This window comes from Botrytis sinoallii (genome assembly GCF_014898435.1).
Source record: "Botrytis sinoallii strain Bc 23 chromosome Unknown BSIN_006, whole genome shotgun sequence".
In the NCBI taxonomy this organism is placed as follows: Eukaryota; Fungi; Ascomycota; class Leotiomycetes; order Helotiales; family Sclerotiniaceae; genus Botrytis; species Botrytis sinoallii.
In genome coordinates this window covers 1,361,267-1,389,030 of record NW_024066033.1, presented here as the reverse complement: position 1 = coordinate 1,389,030, position 27,764 = coordinate 1,361,267, and the positions used below count along the sequence as shown (strand labels likewise).

General features: G+C 41.2%; 7 protein-coding genes across 7 annotated transcripts; 6 read left to right on the top strand and 1 right to left on the bottom strand.

The window, feature by feature from the left end:
* Positions 1–301: 301 nt before the first annotated feature.
* EAF02_004171 (uncharacterized protein) lies at positions 302–1,369 on the top strand (the record flags this gene model as incomplete). The annotated part of the gene is made up of 1 exon (XM_038900219.1): positions 302–1,369. The coding sequence occupies one exon, from the start codon at positions 302–304 to the stop codon at positions 1,367–1,369; it is 1,068 nt and encodes a 355-aa protein (XP_038759926.1).
* An 868-nt stretch (positions 1,370–2,237) lies between these two features.
* On the top strand, positions 2,238–4,103 carry EAF02_004170 (uncharacterized protein; the record flags this gene model as incomplete). Its single annotated transcript, XM_038900218.1, has 3 exons — positions 2,238–2,318; positions 2,406–3,620; positions 3,924–4,103. 3 exons carry the CDS (start codon positions 2,238–2,240, stop codon positions 4,101–4,103), a joined length of 1,476 nt encoding a protein of 491 aa, XP_038759925.1.
* A 1,517-nt stretch (positions 4,104–5,620) lies between these two features.
* On the top strand, positions 5,621–6,905 carry EAF02_004169 (uncharacterized protein; the record flags this gene model as incomplete). Its single annotated transcript, XM_038900217.1, has 4 exons — positions 5,621–6,454; positions 6,513–6,527; positions 6,590–6,739; positions 6,798–6,905. The coding sequence occupies 4 exons, from the start codon at positions 5,621–5,623 to the stop codon at positions 6,903–6,905; spliced, it is 1,107 nt and encodes a 368-aa protein (XP_038759924.1).
* Positions 6,906–7,157: 252 nt separating this feature from the next.
* EAF02_004168 (uncharacterized protein) lies at positions 7,158–8,053 on the top strand (the record flags this gene model as incomplete). Its single annotated transcript, XM_038900216.1, has 4 exons — positions 7,158–7,478; positions 7,556–7,729; positions 7,775–7,877; positions 7,947–8,053. The coding sequence occupies 4 exons, from the start codon at positions 7,158–7,160 to the stop codon at positions 8,051–8,053; spliced, it is 705 nt and encodes a 234-aa protein (XP_038759923.1).
* Positions 8,054–10,828: 2,775 nt separating this feature from the next.
* On the bottom strand, positions 10,829–13,484 carry EAF02_004167 (uncharacterized protein). The gene is made up of 3 exons (XM_038900215.1): positions 13,045–13,484; positions 12,182–12,991; positions 10,829–12,100 (listed from the first exon to the last, which is right to left on the bottom strand). The coding sequence occupies exons 1-3, from the start codon at positions 13,116–13,118 to the stop codon at positions 11,377–11,379; spliced, it is 1,608 nt and encodes a 535-aa protein (XP_038759922.1). The 5' UTR covers positions 13,119–13,484; the 3' UTR covers positions 10,829–11,376.
* A 335-nt stretch (positions 13,485–13,819) lies between these two features.
* EAF02_004166 (uncharacterized protein) lies at positions 13,820–14,700 on the top strand (the record flags this gene model as incomplete). The annotated part of the gene is made up of 5 exons (XM_038900214.1): positions 13,820–13,828; positions 13,917–13,979; positions 14,056–14,215; positions 14,270–14,366; positions 14,418–14,700. 5 exons carry the CDS (start codon positions 13,820–13,822, stop codon positions 14,698–14,700), a joined length of 612 nt encoding a protein of 203 aa, XP_038759921.1.
* Positions 14,701–15,517: 817 nt separating this feature from the next.
* Positions 15,518–18,352, top strand: EAF02_004165 (uncharacterized protein). The gene is made up of 4 exons (XM_038900213.1): positions 15,518–15,793; positions 15,858–15,911; positions 15,947–16,756; positions 16,811–18,352. The coding sequence occupies exons 2-4, from the start codon at positions 15,864–15,866 to the stop codon at positions 18,233–18,235; spliced, it is 2,283 nt and encodes a 760-aa protein (XP_038759920.1). The 5' UTR covers positions 15,518–15,793; positions 15,858–15,863; the 3' UTR covers positions 18,236–18,352.
* Positions 18,353–27,764: the final 9,412 nt, after the last annotated feature.

Genomic DNA, 27,764 nt, shown 5'->3' with positions numbered 1-27,764 from the left:
CTGTACAAATACAATACAATACAATACAATACAACACAACACAACACAACACAACACAACAACCCTTCACCAAACATTATTGATTTCCAATTCAACTTGGAGAAAAGATATTAACCACTCAAGGAAGAGAGACACGTCAAGACTCAAGATTATCCAAAAAAAGATTTGGTTACTTTTCCTTATCGATTGCAGCAAATAAGAAATTACCCGCGATATTACCTTCCTGTACTTCTTTATCATATATTCACCAATACAGCCGTTCCATGCCGTTATTGGGTCCTCACAAAGGTCGCATATAATCATGGAACCCGTGCCTGAACTCCACTCCCTCGAGGAATTCAGAGCATCTCCAGTACCAAGATTACGATTACAAGAATCTGCCCTCTACGATAGTCAAACTCCGATAAAGGATCGAGAACAATCTAGCAGGCCTCCGAACCTTCGTCGAACTACAGATCCAATTCCTCAAACCCCTCGTTCTCCGGGATGGTCATCTCCTGTTACTCCTTCAATTCCTTTTCGTCCTCGAAATACCTCACCATATGCTAGAGGTCATTTTAGATCAAGATCAAACGGCAGTGCTCTCGCACCTCCAATGTCGCGCGCACAATCACTCCCAGGCGTAAATGGGGCTGGTCATTTACTCATGTCTCCTCAGAGACCCGCGAGTCCTTTGAGTTCACCAGCTCGAGTTCGCATACCCAGAAAACCAGCAGATGAAGTGTTCCCAGGCTTTCCGAACCGTGCTTTGATCAATATCAGTGAAGATGGACAGTCAGCGATAGAGGAGGATTCTCCAAAAATGGCAGATCGAAGTGCCTCACCAATTTTGGGTATACCTTCCAGTGGTAGTTATACACGAGTACGAAGACCAGCCTCTCCTTTACGACAGATTGCACCAACAAGTCCTTTCTACAGTGGCACAACACCCACGACACCATCCTCATCGACTTCGTCGACTTCATCCCCATCATACCACACTATGAAATTCGGCGAATCTTACCTCACATCCAATAATCCCACCAGTTCATTGTATTACCCTGGTTCATATGCATCTTCATCAGTTCCTTCCACGCCTACCTCGACTCGATCTCGCAGCCCAAGTATATCCAGTTTGGAAACAATACCTGATACACCAGATGCAGAAGAAGCTGCCTTGGAAGCAGAGAGAATTGCTCAGTTGAAAGCTGCAGCAGATGCGGCGGATGGGTATGAAGGTGAAGATGCCAAATCCAGAGGATTAGATACTTCAGGAGGTCGTAACAGAGTTTTGGGAGGGTTTGGTACACGAGACAAGAGAAAACGTTGGAGTGTTTGTGGCGCTGAAAGACGAGGTGATTTGAATCTAGATACTATTTGGGAGGATTGAGATTGTTGAACCACGATACCACGATGACGAATGGTCTATGAAAGTTTTGTTTCATGAGGAGATTATGGACTGAAGAAGTCAGTTGTTTACGGGATGCGCTGTTCAAATTACACGGCTTCAGTACAAAATTCCGATTCGTCCCTGCTGTACTCCACAGTCGAATTGTCTAGATCTGCATATCTAGCAAAAATTGGAATACTGAATGTCAATCAGTACTTTCCCTTGCTCATACATTATTGTACGATACCCCTTCAGCATTTTTGAGGGAATGGGTTTATTTCCCAAGGAGCATTATATTCGGCGTTATCAAGGGATTGGTATGGTAGCATTGCAGAGGTTATTTGAATTTTTCCCAAACTGTAAATAGGAATAACGAAAGTGGCATGGATGATTAGGTTGAATGACAGTCCGTTAGCTACTATGAAAGGGTGAGATGAATTTGAATTTGTGAAGTGTATGTGAATTGTTTGTTGCTTTACTTTCTTTTCCTTGCCTTGGTTCGGTAAATATTTGTGCTCCCTTGCACTTGGAACCCCCTTTCTTATGAGTTGATGGTGTCCCTCGCCTTGATGAGAATACTATCAATAATCTACCAAGGAGTAGGGTTATTGAGAGAAGAGAAGTGTTTCTCGATATACTTATAAGATAAGATGAATATCCCTTCAAAAGTGAATAGCTAGATAGTAGCTCGAATACGAAATCACAGTCTTTTCCCTTCATCTCAAGTCGTTCATTTCTTCACTCTCTTTTTTGGTGATATTAATCACTTGATTGGTACTCCTTTACACTTCCTTATATTTACTAAAGGTTCTACTTATTAGCTTGCTATTTGGCTAGTGTTTACATCTCAAGTTAATTCGGAAGTACAATGCAGCTTCTTACTGTTGTCGGCGCTATCGCCGTTTTGTCTAATATCGTTTCGGCGGTTCCTCAACCGAGCGAGAAAATTGTATGTTATTTCGCTTTCTTGAATCCCCTCTTTTTCTATCTTTTGCTTTGAATGGAGATATTTTTAAATGTACTAAAGAATCCTCAGGAACAAATTCAAGAAAAACGATGGGGTTGGCCGTGGAGTACTGATTCGGGAAAAGGTGGACATGGACATGGAGGTGGTTCGTGGGGTGGCGATGATGATGATGATGACGATGACGACGATGATGATGATGATTCCAACACTTCGATTCGATCACTTTTACCATTTACACATCCGCATTTGGTGGCTGAAGAAACAGGAACTAGTACTACAGTTTCTGGTACTTCCTTTTCGACATTTGTATCGAGCTCGTCTATTGCTAGCTCTTCGGCAACAAATGTCTTGGTTTCGGCAGGTGGGGGTCTCTCAACTACAGTCTCGATTGTTTCTACAGTTACAGATCCAATTCTTTCAGCTACTCCCGTTGCAATCGAAACATCAACATCACTATCACCAACATCCACCCTTTCAGCAACCCTCATCATCGACAATACATCTCTCACTCTCTGTTCTGCACTCCCCACCAGCATCGTTACCGTTACCGAAAGCTGCACTAGCACAGAATGGATTACTGTTATCGAGAGCGGTTCTTGGACTCTCACTTCTTTACCATCTACAACCCCCGTATCCGTATCGGCGAGTTGGACCACCACACCGTTGCCTTCGGGCTCGCCTTCGGGAGCTGTGACTGGTGGAGGCAATTCGATGGGGATTTGGACAGTTACTCCAGTGGAGACATCGAGCAGAGGTTGGACGACGAGTCTGGGAAATGCGAGTGTGACTTCTTCTTCGACACTGGAAACAGGAACGGGGACTAGTGTGAGTGCAGGACCTTCTATATCGGGTAATTATTCATCGTGGGTATTGTCATCATTGTCGTCAACATCGTCATTGATATCAGCAACATCGACTCCGGCGACTTCTACTCAAGAATCTACTTCGACGACTCTTCTTTTTTCTACAACTACGATTCCTTATTCCTCATCTTCATCTTCCCTCTCATCTTCTCTCCTTCTCTCCAGCCCCATCTCATCCACCACCTCTTCCTCCTCACTCCCCGCCCTCCCCATCTCAACCGGCACCACCGATCTCCACCCCAGCACCACCATCGCCTTCACCACGACCGTCACCACCATCCAAGCCAGCGGCACCCCGAATCCCGCCGCTGTCCATTGCGGACTCCATGGTTTACCCGTTGGGGATTATTTCCTCGCCGAGTTTGTGGAGGATAAGGCCGGGGTACCGGTTACGTTGCAGGGATGTTGGGAGTTTTGTGATGTGAGTTTTGGGTTTTCTTTTCTTGCGCTTGTTTGTTCATTTTCCTATCTTGATTGAGTCTTCTTCTTTCCTCTCTTCCCCCTTGCTCTATTCCTCTTCACTTCATCTTTATCTTCATCTTTATCTTCATCTTTATCTTCATCTTTATCTTCATCTTTATCTTCATCTTTATCTTCATCTTTATCTTCATCTTTATCTTCATCTTTATCTTCATCTTTATCTTCATCTTTATCTTCATCTTCATCTTCACTTGGAAATGAAGTTTTGGAATTTTTCGAATGATGTAACTAATCACCACAAAAGGGCGTCTACGGCATAGACAAAGGATGCGTCTCCTACTCCTTCTATCCGGAACCCGGCACGGGCGCACCCAGATGTGATCTCTTTGGGGGAAGCGTGGCGCAGAGCTTGGATAGCATTATTCCGAGCGTGCCGAATGTGTGGTTTGATTTGGAGTGTGGGGATCCGACTTTGAGGGGGTGAGAGGGGTGACAAGGGAAAGGGATGATAGGTTGGAGGGGGAAGAGATGGAAGTGGGGGGGTAAATGAAGGGGAAAGGGGTGATAGATTGGAGGGGGAGAAAGGAGATGAGGGTGAGAGAGGACGAGTGTGAAGGACGAGTGTGAGAGACGAGAGAGGAGAAATGAATGGAAGATATAGTGAAGTGGTTTAATAGAGAAGAGAAGTGTCGATGACGACAAGGTGAGAGGTGAAGGGAGGAAAACAACACGCAGAAATTGTAAGGGAAAATAGTTATAATGTCTAGTTCAATGGTATTTTTCATTTCTTTTTCTTTTTCTTTTCATTCTTGTTTTCATTAGAGTTGTTTTGGTTAGATTTTAGAGAGAGGAGGAGAGAGAGATCTATCTATCTATCCATCCACCCATCCATCTTATCCATTTGCATAAATACATATAATTACAAGTAAAGTAAAATCAGAATTAGAACGTATTAGCTAATAGTGAAATTTGGAAATTTGGAAATCCTTTCTCGCATTCTTCATCTACGTTTAAGTTTTCGTTTGTCTTCTTTTTTTACTTTGTAAGGGAGAGTTTATTAGATTATTCATTGGATTATTCTTTTCGCTTTGATTCGAGAGATGATGATATGGTTTTGATATCGAGACTCGAGTAGAGTAATATCTTTCCGAGGATAGTTGTTGAGGATATCTGAAGAGGAATAGTTTTAAAGTAGTTTCTTGTATGTGTTTATATGTATAAGTACTTAGGTAGGTTTTTATGTAAAGTTGTAAACTTGTATATTAGGATATTTCTAATTACATTGTCTTATGATTAAACTAGTTAGTTAAGATTATATATCTAATTGTTCTATTTTATATTAGGGGAAATATTCGGGTTTGATAAAGATTGTAATCTTATATTATAATAGATTGATGAATAGATATCATTCTATACTTGTGAGTCCCATACAAACTTCTTTTCCTAGTAACACTATGAAATTCCTGGCTAGTTATATCAATTTTCCCCTCAGCGCCAAGTTGACGCTGAAAGACATGAAGACAAAAAATGAGTACCTGCCTACCTGTCAACAATCAAATTTCTTATAATTCTACTGGTCTTTTATGGTTCATCCGCTCGAGGATAAAGGTGATACACGATTTGCATACAATGATATGGCATTAAGAGTGTGGTTACAGTGGTGGCCCCTATCAGCCCTCATCATGATAACTCTAACCATTCAGCTTAACGCATTATAGTTGTCCATCGTATGGGAGCTGCGTATACGTCTGATTGCGTCTGTGGAACCATGTATTCGGTCACCAGCTTGCATACACGAGAGAAATGCTCCTGCGCAGACAGGCTCTCGCCTCTCGGTGCGCCTTGAACACTAGATAAACACGTATAAGAATGCGAACACTCAAGCTTGAGCGCAGCTCATTCTTCCTCTAATAAATCATGACAACAAATCTACAAGGAGGTAACAACTTCGACTTACCAGTATTGTTGGAATTAAATTCTTAACCTTTGGAAATTTTTGCCATGGTTTCTCAGGCCAAGTACCGCAGAGAACTTGCACGTATCAGGTCTCTGGCCATACCAAATTATACCGAACAGGATAACGCACTCTACGAAGCAGTAAAAAGCAAAGAGCATGAACGTGTGCGGAATCTTCTTGGATTGTATGCTCCCTATACCATTGAGCTTGCTGATTCGGACGGTTGTAAGCTATTGTATATTGCAGCTGCCTCTGGTTGCACCCCCATTGTCGAGTTACTTCTCCAACATGGGGCCAATGTGGAGTCATTCAACAACTTGACGAAGTGCACGGCGCTTTATCAGGCCGTCGAAGGAGGTTGGATAGAAGTAGCTAGGATACTTATTGATGCGGGGGCCGACATAGAGACAACCAATGTCGATGGATTTACCCCATTATTCGCTGCCGTTATGAAACGCGATCTACATCTTGCTGAACTCCTCCTAAGGCGCGGGGCAAGTAAAGCCATTCTGCTCAACAGTGGCAAAGCAGTCGACTTGCTTGTAGAAGGAGACAATGAATTGAAAGAACTACTGCGCTCTCACCAGGTCCTCGATGGGCCACCGGTGCTTGGGAATAAACACGATACTCTATCTACGAAGGCATACGAGGAGCTTCATATCCTGAACTCTACTGAGAGAGCCAGCAAAGTTTTTGCTTGTCATGAGTTTGAAGTTAATATCGTTGACTTTTTTGTTGCTGATCGCGAGCAAAGAGTCCATGTTACGAAGCCGATCTATGAGATCCTTTACGGAGCCACAGGCCCACAGGCGATAATGGATACATTATATTCTGACAATCGTCCTCGCTTGAGATGGTATCATCTCCCAGCAAACAATGTAAGTAGCCCAACTTGATGTACTAATGATTCTAGTGTATATACTAATCACACATCAGATGGAATGGGTGGAGGTACAATATCTTAGATCGCAGCTCTATTATGCATCGCTGACTTGCGCTTGACTGGTGTTTAGGCATTGATAGCCCGTATACTTCAAGATCGTGGCATTACTTTGAGCAGTGAGTCGAGATCTAATCTTTCGCTAACGAATTCTGCTCGCCGACAATATTGCACAACTACTGCCCATTCTTCTTTCATGCGGCCAATATGCCGTGCATTCGAGGTAAAATAACCATCTAGTATTTTCTAAGGAACGGGATGATTGACCTCTATTGGTCTAGCCACCTGTATCAAAATTTGGAGTGTCATCAGATACATTAGCTGTTGGTGAACAAATTATGATAATCGTAAGCACAGCTGGCACAAGATGCCTAGTTTTCAATGACTGATACGAAAAACATGTCCCTACCTCCATTCGAAACTCATAGGGCGTACCTGAAGATGGCTAGGGCTATACGACAAGTTAGAGAACGACAAAACTTGTCGAGTACCCAGGCATACCAGACAAACCAGGAAAACGCAAATTCGGATGAGAAGGTCTGCATTGAAAATTGTGAGACTATGCAAAAACAGACTCCAAGAACTCGACTTCAGATATCTGTAGAAGAGATTTTTCGTCAGCTTTCTCGGAGTTCTAAAATATGAGAAAAGGTAGATTGGCGAAATGGGAAGCTAATACTGGTGATCATGATATGGAAAAGGGCGCACATTGCAGGAATTTTGGTAACATTAATCAAAATCCCGAATCAGAACCAATCAATGGACTGGGTGTCAAAGCCCAAAGAGCCAGTGAAACCACAGGTAAAGATACGAGTATTGCTGATGAGAACATGCATTCTCTTGGGAACCAAAGAACCGTAAATGCAGGAGAGTCACTCAAACCGGATGAAATGACGTCTGACGAGTGTTTAATCAACGGCTATTTGCCACTGGGGATTTCGGAACGAATCCCTTCTATTCAAGTACGAAGACATATATCGCGGTAGCTTCCATCAAGCCAGACATAATTTGGACAAAGGAATGCTGACATTGTAATTAGCTCAACCACCTCCTCGATCTCAAACAAAAGCAAGCCAACATATCAGAGGCTGAATCGGCGCATAGACAAGCAACCGAAAGTTTGGAGCTTACGAGATTTGCACAAGTGCAGGCTGATCAAAGTTCGCAACAAGGGAAGACTCTCATGATCTTTACAGTGGTCACTATTTTGTTTGTAAGTGGCCACTTCACTACTAGAGACATCATCTGACCGCAGCAGCTACCGTTGTCGTTCGTAGCAGCATTTTTTGCTATAGAAATGGACAAATTCCCCCTGGATCATAATGGGAAGCTGCCCATGAGCTATGTTCTCAAATACATGTGTATGTATCCATGCCATGAAAATAGTTGTACCGCGACACTGCAATGCTTTCCCACTAATATCATCGTAGTAGGAACTTCTTTCGCGGTGTCGGTACCTCTCATTCTACTTGCCTTCAATCATGGAAGAGTATCCCGGTGGCTAGCAACATACACCACAAGAGTCGCAAATCCCTGATTCGAAATTCGACCTCCTTAAAAAGTGAATTGAAGAGAAGGATAATAACAATACGAGATGCATATATGTCTTAGCGATTTGTTTTCTTGTCCTTCTATTTAGGGTTCGGGAATAATGTTGTTGGCGCTAACATAATTTTCTGAATTATACCCGTGTCGAACGTCGAACGTCGAACGTCTGACGTTATGATGACTATTTTTATTTCTCTTTGATGACTTACTGATCCATTAATACCTTTCCTACCCACTGTGTATATATATCACGATATTCCACTATATTTGAAAAAAATGAGATCAAATCAGGTCTTAATCTCCATCACCCTATAGAGTCATTTATTGTATTCCATCCTATCAAATAGTACGAGAATAGAAAATAATATCCGAACAATGGATATAGTAATCTATATTCTCAAACTTCAATGAGTGGGCACTCTAAAACCTGTCTTCTGTCTCTCTCTTCAGAAACTATGATTTCCAAGCTAATATAGCCGTACGAACTTACGTTATATATCTGCCGTATAATCAAAGTAGTAAACACCCTCCTATTCTGAAGAATGTCACACTTTGTATGTATTTATGCAAATCCGCTAGATAACTTGTTTCTTGATATGCGATATCTATCATCCATACGGCTATATTTCTCAAAAAACTCTTTACTGGTTTATTAGGTGACTACGGTCTTCCAAGGTTCAACTCATCCTCGCTTGACTAGGAAATAGTATCAAAGTAACTGATTATGAGATAACTAGTAAGTGAATCTATCTTTCATAAGTTTGAATACGGTCATATAGCCCAAGTGACTTCACATAGTTCAGGATAGAAACTAGTCTAGTTTACACTATCAGGCTTCACACTCTAAATATATGAGCTCTGAAGCCTAGATAAATATTCGCTTATATAAGAATTAACATTATTCAATGAATAGAACATTGACTTATGAAACAGTATAAGTAGGTAATGATGCAAGATTTCGTACTAAACTGATTCATTCGGCTACTACACAAGGTATTCATCGCCGTAAACATATCCAAAATACCGAACCCTCTTACATCTCCCCTTTATAAGCACCCAACATTCCCGACCTATCCAACCCATTCAATTCATCTTCTCTCTCTTCTTCTTCAACGGTCCACACTCGAGAACTCAAACAATCTCCAAATCGGATTTTCGAATAAGAAAAAGTCGCCTACCTACCAATCACCCAAACCACAAACCAGACTTTCGGATACCAAACCCACCAATAAATCCATCAAGAATTCCCATACCCACTACTTCCAAATACACACGAACAAATAGAACCAATCAAAAACAGTCAAGATGATTTCCATGTGCTGCACACCAAGATCGGTCTACACCAACACTGTCGAAGGCATCTTGGTCTTCTTAATCCTCGCCGCAGCCATCTTTGGTCTTTGGGCTCTCGTGAGCTTCTTCCAAATGCTCTTACGCGTGTCGCTCGGGATGTGAGGAATGTCTTTCTGAAAGGTTGTTCGTGGGGAGGGGGGATTCTGCTGGGACTAGCAGAAGGGATGTGATATGATCGGATTATCATATCTTTAGGCGCATAGAGAAGTAGTGCTAGTGCTACTAGCACGGGACTATTTTTATGGCAAGGATGTAAGATATGACGGAGAAATTGGGAGAGGACCTGGCTATGCATTTGGGAAATTCAATATGCAAAGGTTGTGTGGGTGAAATTTGCGGATGGGGGGTGATATATGATGGGCTGAAAGTCTATTCGTCCCATTTTGTATCTATCCAGGGTTCCGAGGAATATCGATAGGATCGATGAATACATCATTATCATACCAACTGAATACAATGACAGCATGAGTGAAAATAAAAATGTGAAATCAAGTTTGCAAAGTGAATTTTGAGAGTGGAATAATCTCGACTAGAATTATGACGTCGTTGTTTTTCTGTAGAATTAAAATCGTATTAACCAATCGAATATAGGATATCCAGAACACTAATAAATATCCAGCACTTGTTACACTCACACCGTAACTAGAAATATCAATCAGAAAAATTTCTAACAAATCCTTCATGAGGTTAAAATGTTCTCAATTATCAAGTGTTATATCTTCTCAGATATATATATTGTAAGCATACTAGGTACTACTGATTGATATTTTATGATTCGAAGCACTAGCGACAATAGAGAACCCTGTATGCGATTAATATTATTAGGCTACAACATCAGTATAAACTGACCTTTGATTTTTTCGATTCAATCTGAATAGGGGAATAATGCTAAACGAGACAGGACAACAAACAACAACATCAATACGTATTTATCTCAAGAAGACTTGATCGAAATTTAAACCTCACTCATTATCTCCTACTCTAAAGACAAACTGGAACTCCCACAAGAGATTAATCGACGGATAATTTAACATAAGAAAAACAAAGAGCCACATCGGACAGACTATTCTCGCTTCGACAGGATAGTCATGAACTTCGAATTTCGAGGAGCTTTGAAGCTCGCTAAAATAAAGATATTTACATGCTCAAGAAACGGGAACAATTAGCAAACTGTAGCCGGAATAACATTACTATTTACAGAATTGATCTGCCATATGTACCATCCCCGAAGAACTAATGCTTGAAAATTCCATATAACAGTAAAGATACCCCGTCCTTGCCTAGATAGAAACTGTTGAACTCACTTCCAGGGACGAAGAAAAAAATAAAAAGAACATTGGCATAATGGGTCTACTTATTAGTCGACTTCAGGGTGAAAAGAAAAAAACACGAGGTTCCAGTGTCTTAATACATTCGTCGCAAATCTACAAAGGTTTGATTTGATCAGTATATAATTATTCCAAAGCTATTCTAATACCAGTAAATCAATATGCAGCAAGAGAATTATAGTCGCTGATAACACTGTTGATCGTTTCTTCGATGCTGCTGAGTGCCGCTCTAGCTTTCCTCCGCCGCCTAGTCGCGCCCATGTCCTTTGCCCTGATCCCGCGCACTTGGAGAAAATATTCTGTTTTACTTCATTCCAAACATGGCCGAGCATGCAATGTTTGACAACATGTCTTTCAAATCCTTAATTTACATATGCATACGTGCTCAGTAGTACATTGATTGTTATCTCGCGCCACTAGGCTTTTCTCATATTCTGCACAATTTCGACACCACGATAGGCTAATAGAGACGGAATCAATCAAATACTAGCGCGTGCCATTTCGATGGACGTATTGTATCGATGACGTGTCCGTACAGACCATGTTACTGTGCAATTACTTCACCCAGCAAAGTTAGGGCGCCCGCTTCTGTATTTTGACGTGTCCTATTCCCATCCGTCGTTGAATTCGGTCACAATCCCCAAGATAGTGGAAATTTCACTGGCTCAGAGGGAGAAAAGTCTACAGGAGTAGATTGGCAGAGGTCAGTTGTATTCACTGCTGTTGGTCGACCGAAAAATGCGGTGTGAACAATTCCCCGGTCGTTGAAAGGCACTGGCAATCCAAATTCATCTAATTCAAGACCCATCTTTTGCGATTCTTTGTGTCTTGCTCCCAGTTCCCAGAATTGTTGGATCATTTGAGCGACAATTGCATTATCCCACATCCCTTCTCGTCGCGGACATCTTAACATTAGCTCCATTGCTGTCTCTCGAATGGAGGGGGTAGGACAGTGGATACAGACGTAATAAAGCGGTCCTATAATGCCAAAATCACTGCTGAAAGTAAGTGGCGGCCTTCCGTTCATCGCATCCTGTTCCGCAGCTACGATTAGCGACCTTGACAAGTCGATGATGATTTGAAAGTCGTCCAGATATTTCGAGAACCTATCCGTGTCCACCATATCAATCACAACTGTCATATCACTGATGTCAGGAAACATGCTAGCCATGATATTCAAAGTCGTGTGATGTATTTTCAAGAGTGCAGCACCTTGCACTTCCCTGCTGGTGAAATCCTTGCTTTTGGATAACATAAATTGTTCAAATGCAAGGTTCCAGAGAAATAAACGAGATGTGTATTTGTCGAATGTAGCGAGGCTTTCTGTGGGTTGTAAAATGATAGGTAGGAAACGCCTGTATATTTTCAAGTTAGCATGTGCTTAGTAAATGGAATTGGTTTCGAAGCTTCAACATAGAAGGACATAGTTTGCTTACTCCATCATATAGAATGATCTGAATAAACCATCCGTGGCTTGATCTAAAGCATTCCGAGCTTCTTCTATACTTTTAAACTTTTCAAAAATTACATCATCTTTCCCGGAGACGTCTATCAACTTTTCAACAAAGCTTAGCTTATCATGCTTACTTTTCGTCTCAACGTAAATGATAGACTGTAACGACAGTCTCCTGAAAAGAGGAGCAATTTTTTCCTCGATGATTTGATTCCTTGTAGAAGACTTCCTCATATCCCGCAGAATTCCAAGCCCGCTTTGAAGATGGACCATTGCTGATTCATAATAGCCTCGCAGGCTATCAAAGCAGACAAACAGTATGCAGGCCATGAGCGCCGTGAGCGGTTCTTCTTTCCCATGTGATAAAGACCTCCGCAGTGCTCCTATGGCTTTCGAGTATTGACTTAGTGCCAATTGGGTGTTTTGGTTCTCGAATGATGGAGCGGAGTGCAGCCTCTTCCGTGAGAAGTCTTCATGCAAGGCTCCTAGTGCTATCACGGCGTGCCGTAAAGAAGGCTTTTGTGTAGAAGCAGCCAGTATAAGGTTTCCCCAAAATGAGGAGTCATAGTATCCAGATAGCTCCGCTGCTGTATTTCGAAGAAAAAAATCGAAGCCTCTTTTTTCTTCTGCGTTCCCGGGTATGTGGACAGAGATTTGTTGAATGAGGTTTATACAGTCCGTGAATTTTTGGCTGGAAATCATAATATCGCTACTGTACCCATCGCACTTTCGTCCGGTCGTTGAACACCGTTGGCAACTCGGTTTGGCCTCGTCGCACTTGATTCTCCTGGTTCTGAAAGCTGTGTAAGTTGGTGTACCGCCTACAAGAGGGCAGTTTGATCTTACTTGCAAGTTCCGCATCCTGTTTTAACCTTTGGACCAGATCGTCGCTTACGTTGTAGAATCGGACCTCTCGCCATCTCGATGATTGAAATGATTTCATTTGAACAGAAGTAAGTCGTCGACCTGCCGGCCGACTTTAACCCTCATCTTTAAGTTTCATGCTCAAACTTCGGCGCAGCAACTGGTAGTCTGCCGGGTTGTTTGGTTTATATCTGCCCCACGACCGCACAAGGAAGTGTCTGGCAGTCCCAGAATGCTGAATCTTAGCATGGTCCGTGCACAATCTACTAAATCCACCAAGGCTGTTTTATCAGATAACCTTAAAATGAGCGACTACCTATCCCCTGAAAAAGTACTTTACAACAGACTTAAACCCCTTCATTTAAAGCAGGATTTAGATTTTTATAAAGAGAGTTGAATAAAAATTGATTCCGGCATGAGTTTGGATATGAAAATAATATTGATTGAATTCTAAACCGGAAGGGAAGATTAGATTTCATTCTAAAGTTCAAGACTTCTAGCGGTAATAGATGCTCATGACTCATGAGTCATCACATAGCATCCCTACCAAGCGAGGAGCCACTTTTAAGTTTTTACGAACAGACGAATCAGAATAGATCAATATGACTACATAAGCAGATGAGTAAGCACGCTCGCATGGCTGTGTATGTTCAAGACCACAAGAGGATTTTCCAATACTTCGTAGGAAGTAGGTAGACACCACAATAGGAAGCCATTTTCAGAAATCTTACGCACTTGAGAGTACTCGTGAGAAATCATGGATCTAGTAACTGATACATATAAAGGCTTGCAATATCCATATTCTCTTTGCTGTCTTGGAACACGAAACATCTGCTCAGCTCACCACCTTTCAGAGAAGTCCTGACATATTTTACACAAGAATACAACATTACATCTCCATCCAAGAGGCTTTAACAGTATTATTGCCAAGCCATATTTAAGATGAGATGTTCTCAACTTATAGTGTGGACGTTTCGCTGACTCGTTTGACAGCTGCAATACAAAGTATTCGTCTGTGTCCGTTACCGTGATCTATTCGACCATAGACTGCTACATATCATGATTGTGAATTTGACGAACAGAATGCTTGATCATGTCCTGCGAGTACTGCAGCTTATCTTCGCCATCATCGTTATGGGAACTGACGACTACAGTGTGTTGAATTCCAGTTTGTAGATGCACTGCTGAGTCTGACTACGTCGCTTAGCTATTCGTCTGTTTCGCGGCCACATTGTCTACGAACACTTCGACTTCGGTAGCTTCTACGATTACTACGGCGTCCCTGATTCATGGGGATTTCTAATGTTTTGCGCTGGCTAGACGTTTCTAACTGTCATCTTTCACACCATTGCTAGGATCAAATTCCATGATGGTGTGTTGATTGGCTACATTCACGTTGCCGTCGAGACTGTGGCTGTTCTCTCATGGCTCGCTGGTTTCATCGCTGTAGCCGTTCAAATTCCAACCGACACTTGTTCGACGGGAAGAAATTCTTGTACGATCCTCATCGTGGCGACAGTCTTTGGGGCGCTCGAATTTTTATTATTCATGATTACCGCAGCCTTGACTGCCATTCCCATCTTCAAACAGTTTCTCAAGCCAAAGACATCTACGACTGGACCCGACACAGTTATCTAATCGGCTCTACATGATCTCCGGGGACCTCAGAGCTGGTCGTCGCGCCACAAAAAGTCTCACTATCGCCTTTCAAGAAAAGATATGTTTTTGGAAGGGTCATGCTTACATTGTATGTTCTAATTTTGAAAGAAGAAAAAGAGCTAGACCTCGATACCTCTGCTTTTGATCGTAACATGATCAAGTTCTTGAGTAATCTATCCCATAAATGCCCAATTATATTACATGATGAAATAGCTTCACTCTGCTCAGATTATCTTTCTACTCGGATCAATCTCAGCCCACGATGAAAGTGTTGACTGTGCTTTATCAAGACTCGCTGGATCATTTTCTCCCGGCGAAGATTCGTCCTTAGAAATGAAAGTGCTGTATTATTATGTAGTAATCATAATATTCAACATAAATGACAGTACAGATGAACCTGGATATAAGGGCCTAAAAATTTCGAGGCCTAAATGCCCGTATATACAGTTTCAGCCTCGGCATTTAGCCTCGTTTTATACCTTCAGCCTCCCCATTTCATTAAATTTGTCATGTGAATTTATGAATTCATCATGTGATAGGCTAAAGCTTGGACCACTATCACCAATTTTTATAAGGGCATTGGGAAAATTAGGACCATATGCTCTTATATAAAGGTATGCCCGTATAGGTCAATTTCACCATATAAATTTTTTTGAGGTTGAAAAATATGCCCGTATAAAGGGGATTCCCGTATATCCAGGTTCATCTGTATATTGAATTATTAGTAGGTAGTATTGAATTGTCCGGAATCTGTTGAAAAAAATGGAGAGAGGGGCGAAAGTGGCACGGACTCTGGGGTCATTCCGGGCCAGACTCTCCGTGCACCGCACAGTTTCTATTAAAGCAGGGAATAGCCTCACCTTGAGATCGGCTCCAATCTTTTGAGCCTATCGCGCAGTCTCACGTGACTATTAACTGAAAACGCTGAAACGTGATCACGCGCGTCAGATCTCCAATTAGCTGTGGAATGTGCAGCGACAAAAACTCCCCAAAAGTTGTACACATTAGGAGATGAATATGATGCACACTACAGATCAGCTATCGAGAGTATCACTAAGCTGTTAATACATTGGTTGGTTGGATTGTCTTTAAATTGTGAGGTTCCGAGTTGACAAGCTGAAATCCGGATCCCCTAGCTTTCTATGCGTGCAAGCTACACACTTGTCAAAATGTCAACTCGAACGAAGACTGTATGTGTGATTGGTGAGTGCACTCATCTTTCGAGGTGTTCATGGCTAACATTCTCGGATTAGGCGCTGGTCCATCAGGGCTCGTAACAGCCAAAACACTCACTCACGATCATCCAAAAGGCACCTTTGACGTGACAGTTTTTGAGCAGTCGCAGAGAATAGGTGGATTATGGCCTATATCTCGTGATGATGATGGTCTATTGAATCCAGATATGTGTACGAACCAAAGTCGTCATACAGTCAGCTTCAGTGACTTGGCATGGTCTGCTTCATCGCCTGCTTTTCCGAAAGCATGGCAGGTTGGAAAGTACCTCGAAGACTATATCAAAATGTACCCTGGATATTCTATCAAGATGGGTGTCAAAGTCGCCAAGGTTGAACCGCCATACAATTGGCAAACCACTTCAGCTACGCCAGGGAAATGGAATGTGCATGTTCAACATACTGAGTCTACCGAATCCCTGCAGGTTTACGAATTCGATCAAGTAATTGTGGCCACTGGCTTCTTTGGAAAGCCTAAGATACCCGATACTCTTGCAAATTTTCCAGCTCCAGTCTGGCACAGTTCCAACCTTCGTGATGTCAATAGTGCGTTGACCGACAATGGAAGACTCTCTTCACCCAAGGGCAAGAACATCGTGGTTGTTGGAGGGCAAATGTCTGGTGTTGAAACCGCAGCAGCAGTAGCTTTGCAAGCATCTTCTTCCGTGAACTCTACGGAACGTTCGATTCCAAATGCAAAAGAATACAAGATCTACAATGTGATTCAACAGCCATTTTGGGTGATGACCTTGACACTACCAAATAACCCGAACATTGATGGTGCAAAGCCCGAAGCTGAAAAGGTACCTAACACATATCTAATAATTGGAACCTACTGCTGCTAATGCTCGCTTCAGATACCAAATCCAGCACCTACATTTTTGCCTCTCGATCTGGTCATGTACAATCTTGGATGGAAACCTCCTGGGCCTATAAAAAACTCATCTGGTCACATATCACCAGAGATGGCAAAAACAACTAACGAATTCTTGAACAATTATCTGGGGACAGACCAGAGCGGAATAGGTACAGATCATCTAGCAATAGCAGGAGATGTTTGCTCTGAACCACCACGACTTACAGTTAGTGATAACTATGTCGATTTTGTCCGAGCTGGAGATATCAAAACGATCCGAGGAAAGGTAATTGGTGCAGAACCCAATCAATCGAATTCCATCACTGTCGAGGAGAACGGAAATAAACAGGTAATTAACGATGTTGCAGCAGTAATCTTGGCAACTGGTTTTGATGCATCTCCATCACTCGATTTCCTGCCCAAGGAAATCCTCCAACATCTCTCGTTTGATCAATCAAGCAACAAACTACCGCTGGCCTTAAATGTACACTCTACAGTCAATGCAAAGATTCCCTCTCTCGGCTTTGTAGGGTTTTACCGAAGTCCCTATTGGGGCGTCATGGAAATGCAAGCTCGATTCCTGGGAAAACTCTGGTCTGGCGACGCACATGCACAGAAAACTTTAGAATTAGACGATAGCCTTGACGAACTTCTTCAGCTACGCACTGATCCTCGACTCGCTCAATTTCCAATGGGTGATTATGCATACCTAATGGAATCATTCGCCACAGCCGTCGGGATCAAGCGGCAAGAAGCCACAGATGACCCAGAAGCGCGTACAGGAATCGTGCTTCCATCCCGCTATATTTATTCACACGCAAGTCCTGATCAGAAAGAACAAGCAGCACTCGCTCTCTCTGCCATCTCTTCTACGTTCAATTCCTCCACACGCGGAGCCTTCGTCTCCAAGGCTATATTTCGTTCCCTTCAAGGAACATGGAGACTTTCCCGCTTTCTAAAAAGTTCTCTTTCCACCTTCCCCTCAGGTACCTTCACGGGAACCGCGAAATTTCTCCCTCGCTTCCCTACCGCCCCATCTTTCGATTCAGAATACTTGTATATCGAAGAAGGAGACTTCGTAACGGATACAGGAATGACGTTTAAAGCCAGTAGAAGATACGTATATCGATATAGAGAGGATACTGATACGCTTAGCCTATGGTTTGTCAAAACTGATGATAATCTGGGTGTAGATTATTTGTTTCATGAGATGGAGATTTTAATTCCCGAAGTCCAAGATAAGAGAGATGGACAGGCAAAGATCATGGGGTGGAGAGCAAAGTCAAGTCATCTTTGTATTGCTGATACGTATGATGTGGAATATGAGTTTAGATTCAAGGGGGTCAATGTAGAGGAGTGGAGACAGGAATACAGTGTGAAAGGGCCAAATAAGGATTACAGGATCAAAAATGATTATAGACGTTAGATTTAGATGTTTGTAGAGGTACTGTGGATGATCGTGGAGACTCTACAGGTAATTGAAAATGCAGAAGATCTATCAGACTAGGTCCTCGAGACTTTTGAATTCACCGCGCGCAAATCGTGCATCTTCATCACCATCACTACAGATCTCCAGCTTTTCCCTTTTCTACTACCGCCACAACACACTCGTGATTTATTGCTATCTCATACTGGTAGGAAAGATTCAACTACATATTGAGGGTTGAATTCCGAGTATTGCCGGAAGATTGTTGTCTAGTCATAAATCACCGGCTGCCGGCAACAAATTTGTCGCTCATCAACTAGTGTCACTAGTGGAAGTATAAACTGACCCGCATCAAAAAGACACCTAGCTTGACGTATTGCTTTGTTATCCATTCTGGATTCTAGCTCTTAGCTAATTGCGATATCTGATGGTAGTCTGCGTAGAAAACCCAGTGGGTGGGACCCCACCCACTGGGTAATGGTCCTAATGGGTGGGTAATACACCTCATTGAGTACCCAATAGATGGGTAGGATTTCTAAAAAACCTATCCCATTATCTATGGATAATTCAAAATACTATGGGTAACCCAAAATACCATGGGTAACCCAAAATACTATGGGTAACCCAAAATACTATGGGTAATCTAATGGGTAATGGGTAATTTAATGGGTAATGAGTAATTTAGTGGGTAATAGATAGTAATTAGGGTTATAAAGTGTATTGTTCAAAATTAATAGAAAGATTAATAGAACATTCTTTAATTTTCAATTCGGATAATTATTTATATCTATTAAGTATATTATAAAATCTTCTTTGATTCCTTTCTCTATTAAATTTATTAATTATAATCTCATTATCTTCAATTCGTTGCCTTTTCGAATTATAACTTGGTAAATCGGGTTGTATAGTTTGATCTTTTGTAGTAATCTATAAATCATTATAAATTGCTAGGTCTTCGTTTTCTAATCTTTTATTTATTTGATTTAATATATCTTGCTCAACTTCGTAATTATTTTGAAAAAAATATTATGATATTCTAATAATAATATATTTCTTTGTAGTTAATAACATTTTCGAAACTCCTTTTGTACTGTATATATAATATTCATATTCGATTTTTTATCGTTAATATAATTCTTTTGGTTTTAATTATCAAATTATTTGATTTTAAGATTAATCTCATCTTATAAATTCGCAATTTCGGCTTCGATTTCCTTTTCAGTTAAAGCTATAGATTCTTCAGCAATTTGTATAATATCCCGGGATATATAATAGCCTTTATTTTTATTTGGAGTCTCCTTTTGTGATTTCTATTAATGATGAAAAAGGAAAATACTATTACGAATAGTTTCTGAAGTAAGTTGTTTATATTGATATGAATATAAATCCTTAGTATAACTGAATATTCGTTTTATACTAATTTTTGCTATTGGAATATAAAGGAAATCCCTAGTTATTCTAGTTAAACCTAAATAATTATATTCTTTTACTTTTTAATAAAAAAGAATAGCTATATTAGAAGAAACTAATAGAATATTAGAGATATAATTAATAAAAAAATTAATAAAAAGACTTATAAGAATGTAACTAAGAATCTATTTTATCTACAGCAATTTCTTGAGATCTGTATTGTTCAGAAGCATTTCGACAAGATTGTTCCAAAACAATTGCTAGATTATTCTTATTTGAATCTTACAAAACTTGAAGTTCAGTAATTCTAGATGGTATATATTATTAATATTCGGTTTCCCAAAGTCAATGAAATTGTGCTTCGAATTCAGCTTGCCAATCCCGATTTTGATAATTCAATCAATAAGAATTTAAATTGAAAGCAGTTGCCTTTGAAGCTGGATATAGTAAAGCTTCTATTGTATAAATACTATTAAGATTATTATATATATTATTGTAATATTTATTCAATTTTCTCTTTGCTTTATTAATAGCTTCTATTAGTTTTTCAATCTATAGATATTTCGTCTTTTTTTTAGTTAAACGACGATGACTTTCAGCTAGATGCTTATATAAATTATTGTAAATACCTAATGCATATAGCAAAGTAATTTCTTTTATCCTGTCTATATGTGTAATATAGAAATTGAATGGATGAACAAGATCAATAAGATATTCAATTTGCTTTCATTCTGCTTCTGATAAAGAAAATATTCTCGTATCAGAATAATCCTGGTAGTATTTATCAATTGCATTTCGAAGACATGCTATACGTATCAACATATAATAAGTCGAATCCTATTGAATTGAAACATCCATTAAAAGATTAATTGGCCTTCTTAACTCCGTCTGATTATTCCTGATAAATTCTTGTTGAATATTCAGAAACCTCAATTATCGTTGTATACTAGAATTCAAGAGTATAGCTAGTTTTCGAATTTAGATAAGAATTAATAGAAAGATTAATAGAGAAATCGAATCATTTACCTTAACGAGAATAAAAGAAATAATATTATTTTCCAATAAACAAATTCTTTTTAGATCGCTTGTTTCTACATTATTATTTTAATCTCGAATAAACATTTCGTTAGTTAGAATCAAATAAATTGATTCAAAAGTGCTTTTAAAGTAAGTTGAATAATATGTGCTAAACAAGGTATATACTGAATGTGTTTATTCAGAAATCGATTTCTATTAAATACCTTCTTGAAGTGTTGATTGATTTCTTCCATTATTTTGGAATTATTAGATATATTATTAATAGTAATCGAAATAATCTGATCAATAATATCGAATTTATCGATAATATCTTTTACAACTTTAGCTAAAGCTTGTCCTGAATGAATATCTATTAAGCTTTCGAATCCAATAAGCTCTTCCATTAATTCCCAATCTTTAGAAATATAATGAACTAAAATTCCAAAAAAAGATAATCTGTTTATACTAAACCAAGCATCTAAGGATAGAGCAACCTTACTTCCTTTTACTATTCTTGAAAGTAATATATCCTTTTCAAGATTTTCGACTTGGGTTGTTATCGTTTCGAAGTATATATGCAGAGGGAAGAGGGAATCCAGGATTTTGCATTTGAATAAGCTGTTACTATTCTTTATCCTTAATAGCTCGAAAAGGTACTTGTAAAGAAATAATTATTTGTAGAAATTGATCATGAAATATTTCTTCTGTAAATTGTTTTTGGTAAACCCATTTGAAAAAGAATTAGCTTTCTATTAATATTTCTATTAATTGTTTACTACCTACTCTTACAACAGGATATTCATTTAATTCTCCTTGATGTTCATTTCGAAGAGCTGCTTTTCGACATGCATCACTTTGAAGATGTTTAGATAATGCATTGGTATCAGTATTCTTAATCCCAGGGTGATTTAGTTCTCCATTACATTAATAATATATTAAAACTGGCTCTCCGGTTCCCTTATTCGCAGCCTGATTGTATTTAGTCCAATATATCGATTTACGAATAGTTGAATCCAATAAATCTTTTTTATTAAATTAATTGAGTTATTAATCTGGTCATTGAACTATTAAATAGTTTTCTATTATTCAATATATCACGGAGGTAATAGCTATGTCTAATGGTCACTTTGATCAGGAGATAGGTATATAGAGTGATAATAAACTAGATTGACTTGAGGTGTGATCATAAGGATCATACCTGCTTTATATACCCTGATCAGGCGATGAGTCGCTAATTAGGTATATAGGGTACACAAATGAACTGAGTGAAATAGTTTTAGTAATCATGGGAATGAGTACTCCGGAGGAGTACTAGGATTAATACCGTAGGGTTACACTATACGGTGAATTCCGTGACACACCCCCCAGATCGCTCGGTGCTTTGATGGTTACACTGAGGGATCTGCATAGCAAACAAAGGAAAATTTTTTCTGGCCGTGAGCGGCGTAAGCGTTGGTGAGCGCCTTGTTCGGGTAGTTGCTGTGATTTTACCTGCCGGGCAGGCTTATTCATCAGATAAAGGAGCGTGAGGCGTATAAAAGCGTATGATTTTTCAAGAAAAGAAAAGAGTGAGTTGTATCGTTGATCAGGAAAGCCTGTGAGAAAGTGACGATATTCGGTGAGGGAATTAATCCTTCGGATTGTTGCATATCAGGAGGCTTGAGTCATTTTGATTGTTATGCGGTTTGAGTGTTTGTATCAATTGATTCGATCGATCCGCGCATACGACGCTCTGTGGCGGAGATGGAATTGAGTGGAATTCGATGGATTTTGAGAGAACTTAGTGGATCGATATGATTATAAGAGGGAGACAGTTCCCCTTCCTTAGATTCATATTCGATAATTCCAATACGTTCTTTCATCATGCCTTCTCCTGTCAGAGAGTCCCCGGCCTCTATTGATCTTGTTGATCGATATACAACCGCCTCCCCGCATACCTCACCGAAGGGTGACATTCAATCTGGTGGATCTAATGCTCAGCGTTCTCCTGGTCAGTTATTGCCTGCAGCTGAGGTTCGATCGCCCTCCAACAAACAGTTTTCACGGACAAGACCATCCTTTGGTGAACATCACCAAGATCTCGATGATAGCTTTCTGAAGAAGGTTGAAGCTGTTCGAGATCGCCGGGCTGATGCAAACAAAGGTCGTACAGTGATAACTCCCGCGGATCGTGGTAATCCTTTTGTCGATAGCGAGGAAGAATATCATCTTCCTGACCTTCCTCCCGACGGCGAGAGTTCCTCATTGGAGTCACCTTCCTCTTCTTCCACCGATCCCACCCCCGCTCCTAGATCAAGTAAGAGCCGGACACCTACTCGCAAAGCTCGTGATGAGCGCAAGCGGAAGGGCCCAAAGCGTGATCTTAGGAATAAGGGTGCGCAAAACGCTGTTCCCTGTACGGAGTGTGTTCGTTCTCTTCTCTCTGGTCGTCATGAGGAATATGGCAAGTGTTTCAAGCGGAGAAATGCGTCTTCTCTTCGGTGCTGGAAGTGCACCACGCACACTTGTACACCTCTCCCGGTGTATTTGAGACCTTTGGGTGTTCGACTGTTGGAGCTTTGCGATCCTGAGTTCGTGGTACTTCCTGGAAAGGTATGTTCTGATCTTTTTTATCTCGTTGTGATCTGCTGACATACTCTTTAGAGGACTGTCCCGAACCAGAAATCGGCCCGTATTGCGATGACGGTTATGTTGGCGATGACTAAAGAGGATAGCGAGTTCATCGATCTTGACTCTCTCTCATCACCAACACAGGTTATGTCTCCTCCCCCTGCTCGATCGTCGCGATCATCCGTTCGTCCTTCCCCCGCCACGAGATCATTACCTCCCTCTCCGACTAGGAAACGGAGATCCTCTCCTGCTCCTCAATCTCCTGCGGTAAAGCGTTCGAAGGTTAATACGAGGGCTCCTGCGGCAAGTCCTAAGACTCGGTTCCACAGCCTGCTCGTGCTGCTTCGAAGGGTAAAGAGAAGAAGGTTGAGTTTGATATGTATGATGATAGTGATCTTGATGACGAGTATAATGCTGTTGGTGAAGGGGACGTGGTTGACTCTGGTGACGAGCTTGCTGAGAAGAAGCGGAAGCTTGAATTGATGCAGCTCGAGATTGAATTCGCTACAAAGAAGCGTGCTCTTGAAGGAAAATATGTCGTTTGATCTTGTTGATCCTGGTGCTCACGTCTTGTAGGTTTAGGAGGGATATAAAGTGATTGAACTTTTGTCGTGATAAGTTCTTAGTTAATCCATCTGCTGTCATCTCTGCTGTGGGCAAATATGTGAGATGGAAACTCCCTTTTGAATATTCCTGACGTAGCCACATGTTCTGTATATCGACGTGTCTCAGCTTAGTAGTGATCCTTTCGTTCTCACCTACTACTAATCTGATCGTTTGCTGGTTGTCGCAGAAGATCGTGACTGGTTGCTTGACTACAAGATTGATCTCTTTGAGAAATCGAAGGGTAGCTAGTGTCTCTTTTGATGTACGCTCGACACCAAGTAATTCGGCTTCGGTGGTGGAAGTAGTGATGGTATCTTGTCTTGAGGCTTTCCATACTACTGGTCCACCGAACAATGAGATCACGAAACCTTGAGATGATCTTCGTGATTCCTTGTCGTCGGCGAATGAGGCGTCTGAAAATGACAAAAGCTGTGGGATCTGTTCTCGACAGTATCCAATTGAGTAGTATCTCGTGTTCCAGAGATACCGAATACAGTGATCAACTGCTTTCATGTGATCCGGAGATGGGTTAGTTAGAAAGTGACTGAGTTGCGATGCTGCGAATGCGACATCTGCTCTAACTGTGATTGCGGTATATAGCACTGATCCTACCTTTTCTTGATAGATTCGTATGAATGTGATAGTAGCAGTTCCATCATATTTCACGAATTCCATGATTGGTAACGGTGTGCATGCGTTGCCATTATTGAGATTAAACTTCTTTGCAATCTTCTCAATGTAGGTATCATGTGCTAACCAAAGTTTTCCCATTTTCCGATCGCGAATGATCCGGATACCCAAAAACCACTCTGTATCGCCTAGATCTCTCAATTCATAGGCCGCCTTGATACCAGAGATGATACTATCAGCTGTTGATACATGCTTGCGATGATACACGATCTGTATATCGTCCACAAAGAATAGTACCAAAACAGTCTGATCTGGGTTTGTGAAAAGACAGGGTTCCTCCTTGCATTGGTTTAGACCTAGATTCTTTAGTGTCTTGCTAAAGTCCTTGAACCATAATGCAGGGGAATCTCGGAGACCATATAGTGCGCGATCAAGAACTACGCACTTATTTGGTTCCTTGAATCCATCCGGTAAGTAGCAAACTACAGGTACACCTGATGGATCCCTATGAGCATTGACAAATGCATTGACGACATCAAATTGCTTTGTTTCCAGATCGTATTTTGCTATCAGCGCCATTACGATCCTAAATGATCTTCCGGCGAGTGTCGCGGCGTAGGTTGATTCGATCGTGTCTTTAGCTTGAAGATCACCACGAACAACCAGCCTAGCTCGACATCGCGTTAAGAATCCCTGTTCATTGCATTTGTATGTGAATACCCATTGCAATGGTATAGGGGCAATTGGTGCGTCTTGTGCATTGATTTCATGCCATGTTTTGCGATCCTTCAGATTGTTGATCTCAATCTCACACTCGCGTTTAAACCATTTCCCCAAGAAGTGATCCTTGAGTTGGTGGTAACGCTGAGGTGGTTTGGGCAATCCTGATAGATGCAAGTTGGGTAGCTCCTCTAAGGCTCCATTTTCAGGTGCTTTAGGAGGGCTAGGTTTTGTTCGTACGGCGGAGGCGATCACGCTGTGTACGGTAACAAATGAGTGTTCTTTCCCCTGTATATCCATATTTGGGTGGCTAGGCCAAAATGTTGAATGGAAATCTTCGATACGGGAATCACCTTCGAGCGACAAGTTCGCAATAAGAGTGCCTATAAGCGTGTGGTCGCTTGTTGACGGATTGTTTTGCAGTCTCTTTTGTTGTCGAGTTTGATGGTGGTGATCCGTAGATGTGTTGATATCAGGAGTTGTATCATCAAAATCAAAGGATTGATACTCAGATGGATTGAGAGTTGGGCGAGGAATTTCGATCCTCATGATCCTTTGTCTTTTGGGTTCTCGATCAGGAAGAAATGAAAGTTGATCTTCCTTGAATTGATCGATTGTGCGTGTCGGAGGAGGTAATCTTTCCGGTGATGTTACTTCCTCTACGACGTAGGCGTCCATAGTATCAGTAGGATGAGTGTCTGGATCGCTCTCGTACTCCCCGCGTATGACTTGGGTAGCACTACCAGTGTGCTCATAATCCATACTTTCTGGTTGATTACTACGGTTGCTCGGTGATGTCGGAGTAGAACTTGTAGACTCCTGTGCCTGATCAGTGGTGGTTCGTTCTTGAATTCGGTCTTCTGCCTCTAGGGCCTCTTCAGAGTGCAGAACCTTGTGCGTACTACTACTTTCGGTATTCATGTGTGAGCTCCCACCCCCCAGAGACACCCCCGAGTCCTGCTCGTCTTGAGGTGTATCTGAAGTGCGCATGGTGGTGTCAACAGAACCAGTAGTAGTGTGTGTCGAAGTCATCACATCGTCACCTTGATCAACAATAGTACCATCGATATCGATTGTTTGCTGAATATCGAGAGCTAGTGCAAATTGCTGTAGCTCTTGATCCGTGTGTATATCGATGGTTTTATCTGTTTGATCCATTTTGTATGTTCTTTCCTCAAAGAAAGTAACGTTTCGAGTGACGATGACCCGCTTGAGCTTGGGTATCCAGATACGGTAGATTGGAGAACCTGGTACGTATCCGACGAGATATCCAATATTTGCTCTAGGGTTAGTTTTTGTAAATTCTCTTGTTTATACCTAGTTCTCTTTCCTTATCCAGAGGGTATGCCCTACACCCGTATCGATATATTCTACTCCAGTTTGGGCGGAGATCGACAGTTAAGTGATCCGCGACCGCTGGGGCAGATGATCGTAGGTATTCATGAAACCAAGTATCCAGCACCTCATTTGGGGATTTGAACGATCGAGCTTTAAGAGGACTAATGTTATATAGGTAGGTAGCAGCTTGCACTGCTTCAACCCATAAAAGATCAGGTATGCCTGCGGAGATCCGCATCTTGATCTGTTTGGTGATTATCTCTTGTCCTGCTCGTTCCGATCCTCCATTTGATTCGTGCGTATTTGGTGGAGATAACTCAAGTTCAATACCTTCGGTTTTGATCCAATTTTCGAATACGGTGTTTCCCATAATACCAATGACTGAAGTGTCGTTATCCTGCTTGATACAGACTACTGATAGACTGTACTTTCTGAGCACCCAAGCGAGGAAGTTCTGGATTGTGTCAAATACTTCGAAATGAGTCTTTTGGTATAATGGAAAGCTAAAGATCTTTCCACTAAACATGTCCTTGATTACCAGGAGCCAGGATGCTCCGGTATATGCGCGTGGAAAGTCGAATAAATCCCATTGAATTTTGTAGAAAGGACGTGGTGATCGGGATTCACTAGGAGCTCGTGATATTATTTGCTTAGCATGTGTGCGTGAGCAATCAATACACTCAATCCTAGTGAGTCCTTTTATCCTCACGTTCCTTGCTGAGAAGACGAGATGTTCGAGAGCTTCTTTACCCAAATGTCCTGATCGTTCATGCCAGAGTTCTGCGGAATCCTCTCGAGGTTTAGGTGGGTCCCTCGATCGGCGAAATGGTCGTTTGACGTTGGTATTGATCGTGGGACACATCAGAAGGTTTGGATTCACAGGTATCGTGCTTAGGTTGATCAAGCAGGAGGAAAGTGGTTTGTATTCTAGGAACAAGAGGTTATCTTTACGAGTACAATGAGCGACAATATGACTGTTCTCAAGATTGCCCTTCCGTAATGTAGAGTCCATCCCTAAAAACCATATTCCTGCACCTAAGAGCTTTGTTTCCGAGACGATATTGACGTGAAATCCAGGAATATATGCGACATTTGAGAGAACCAGATCACCTTTTGAACCTTGAGGTCTTTGGAGGATATTCTTGATCGTGCGAGTGCCTCGTCCGACGACCTGAATTTTTGTTGTTCCTGCCTCAAC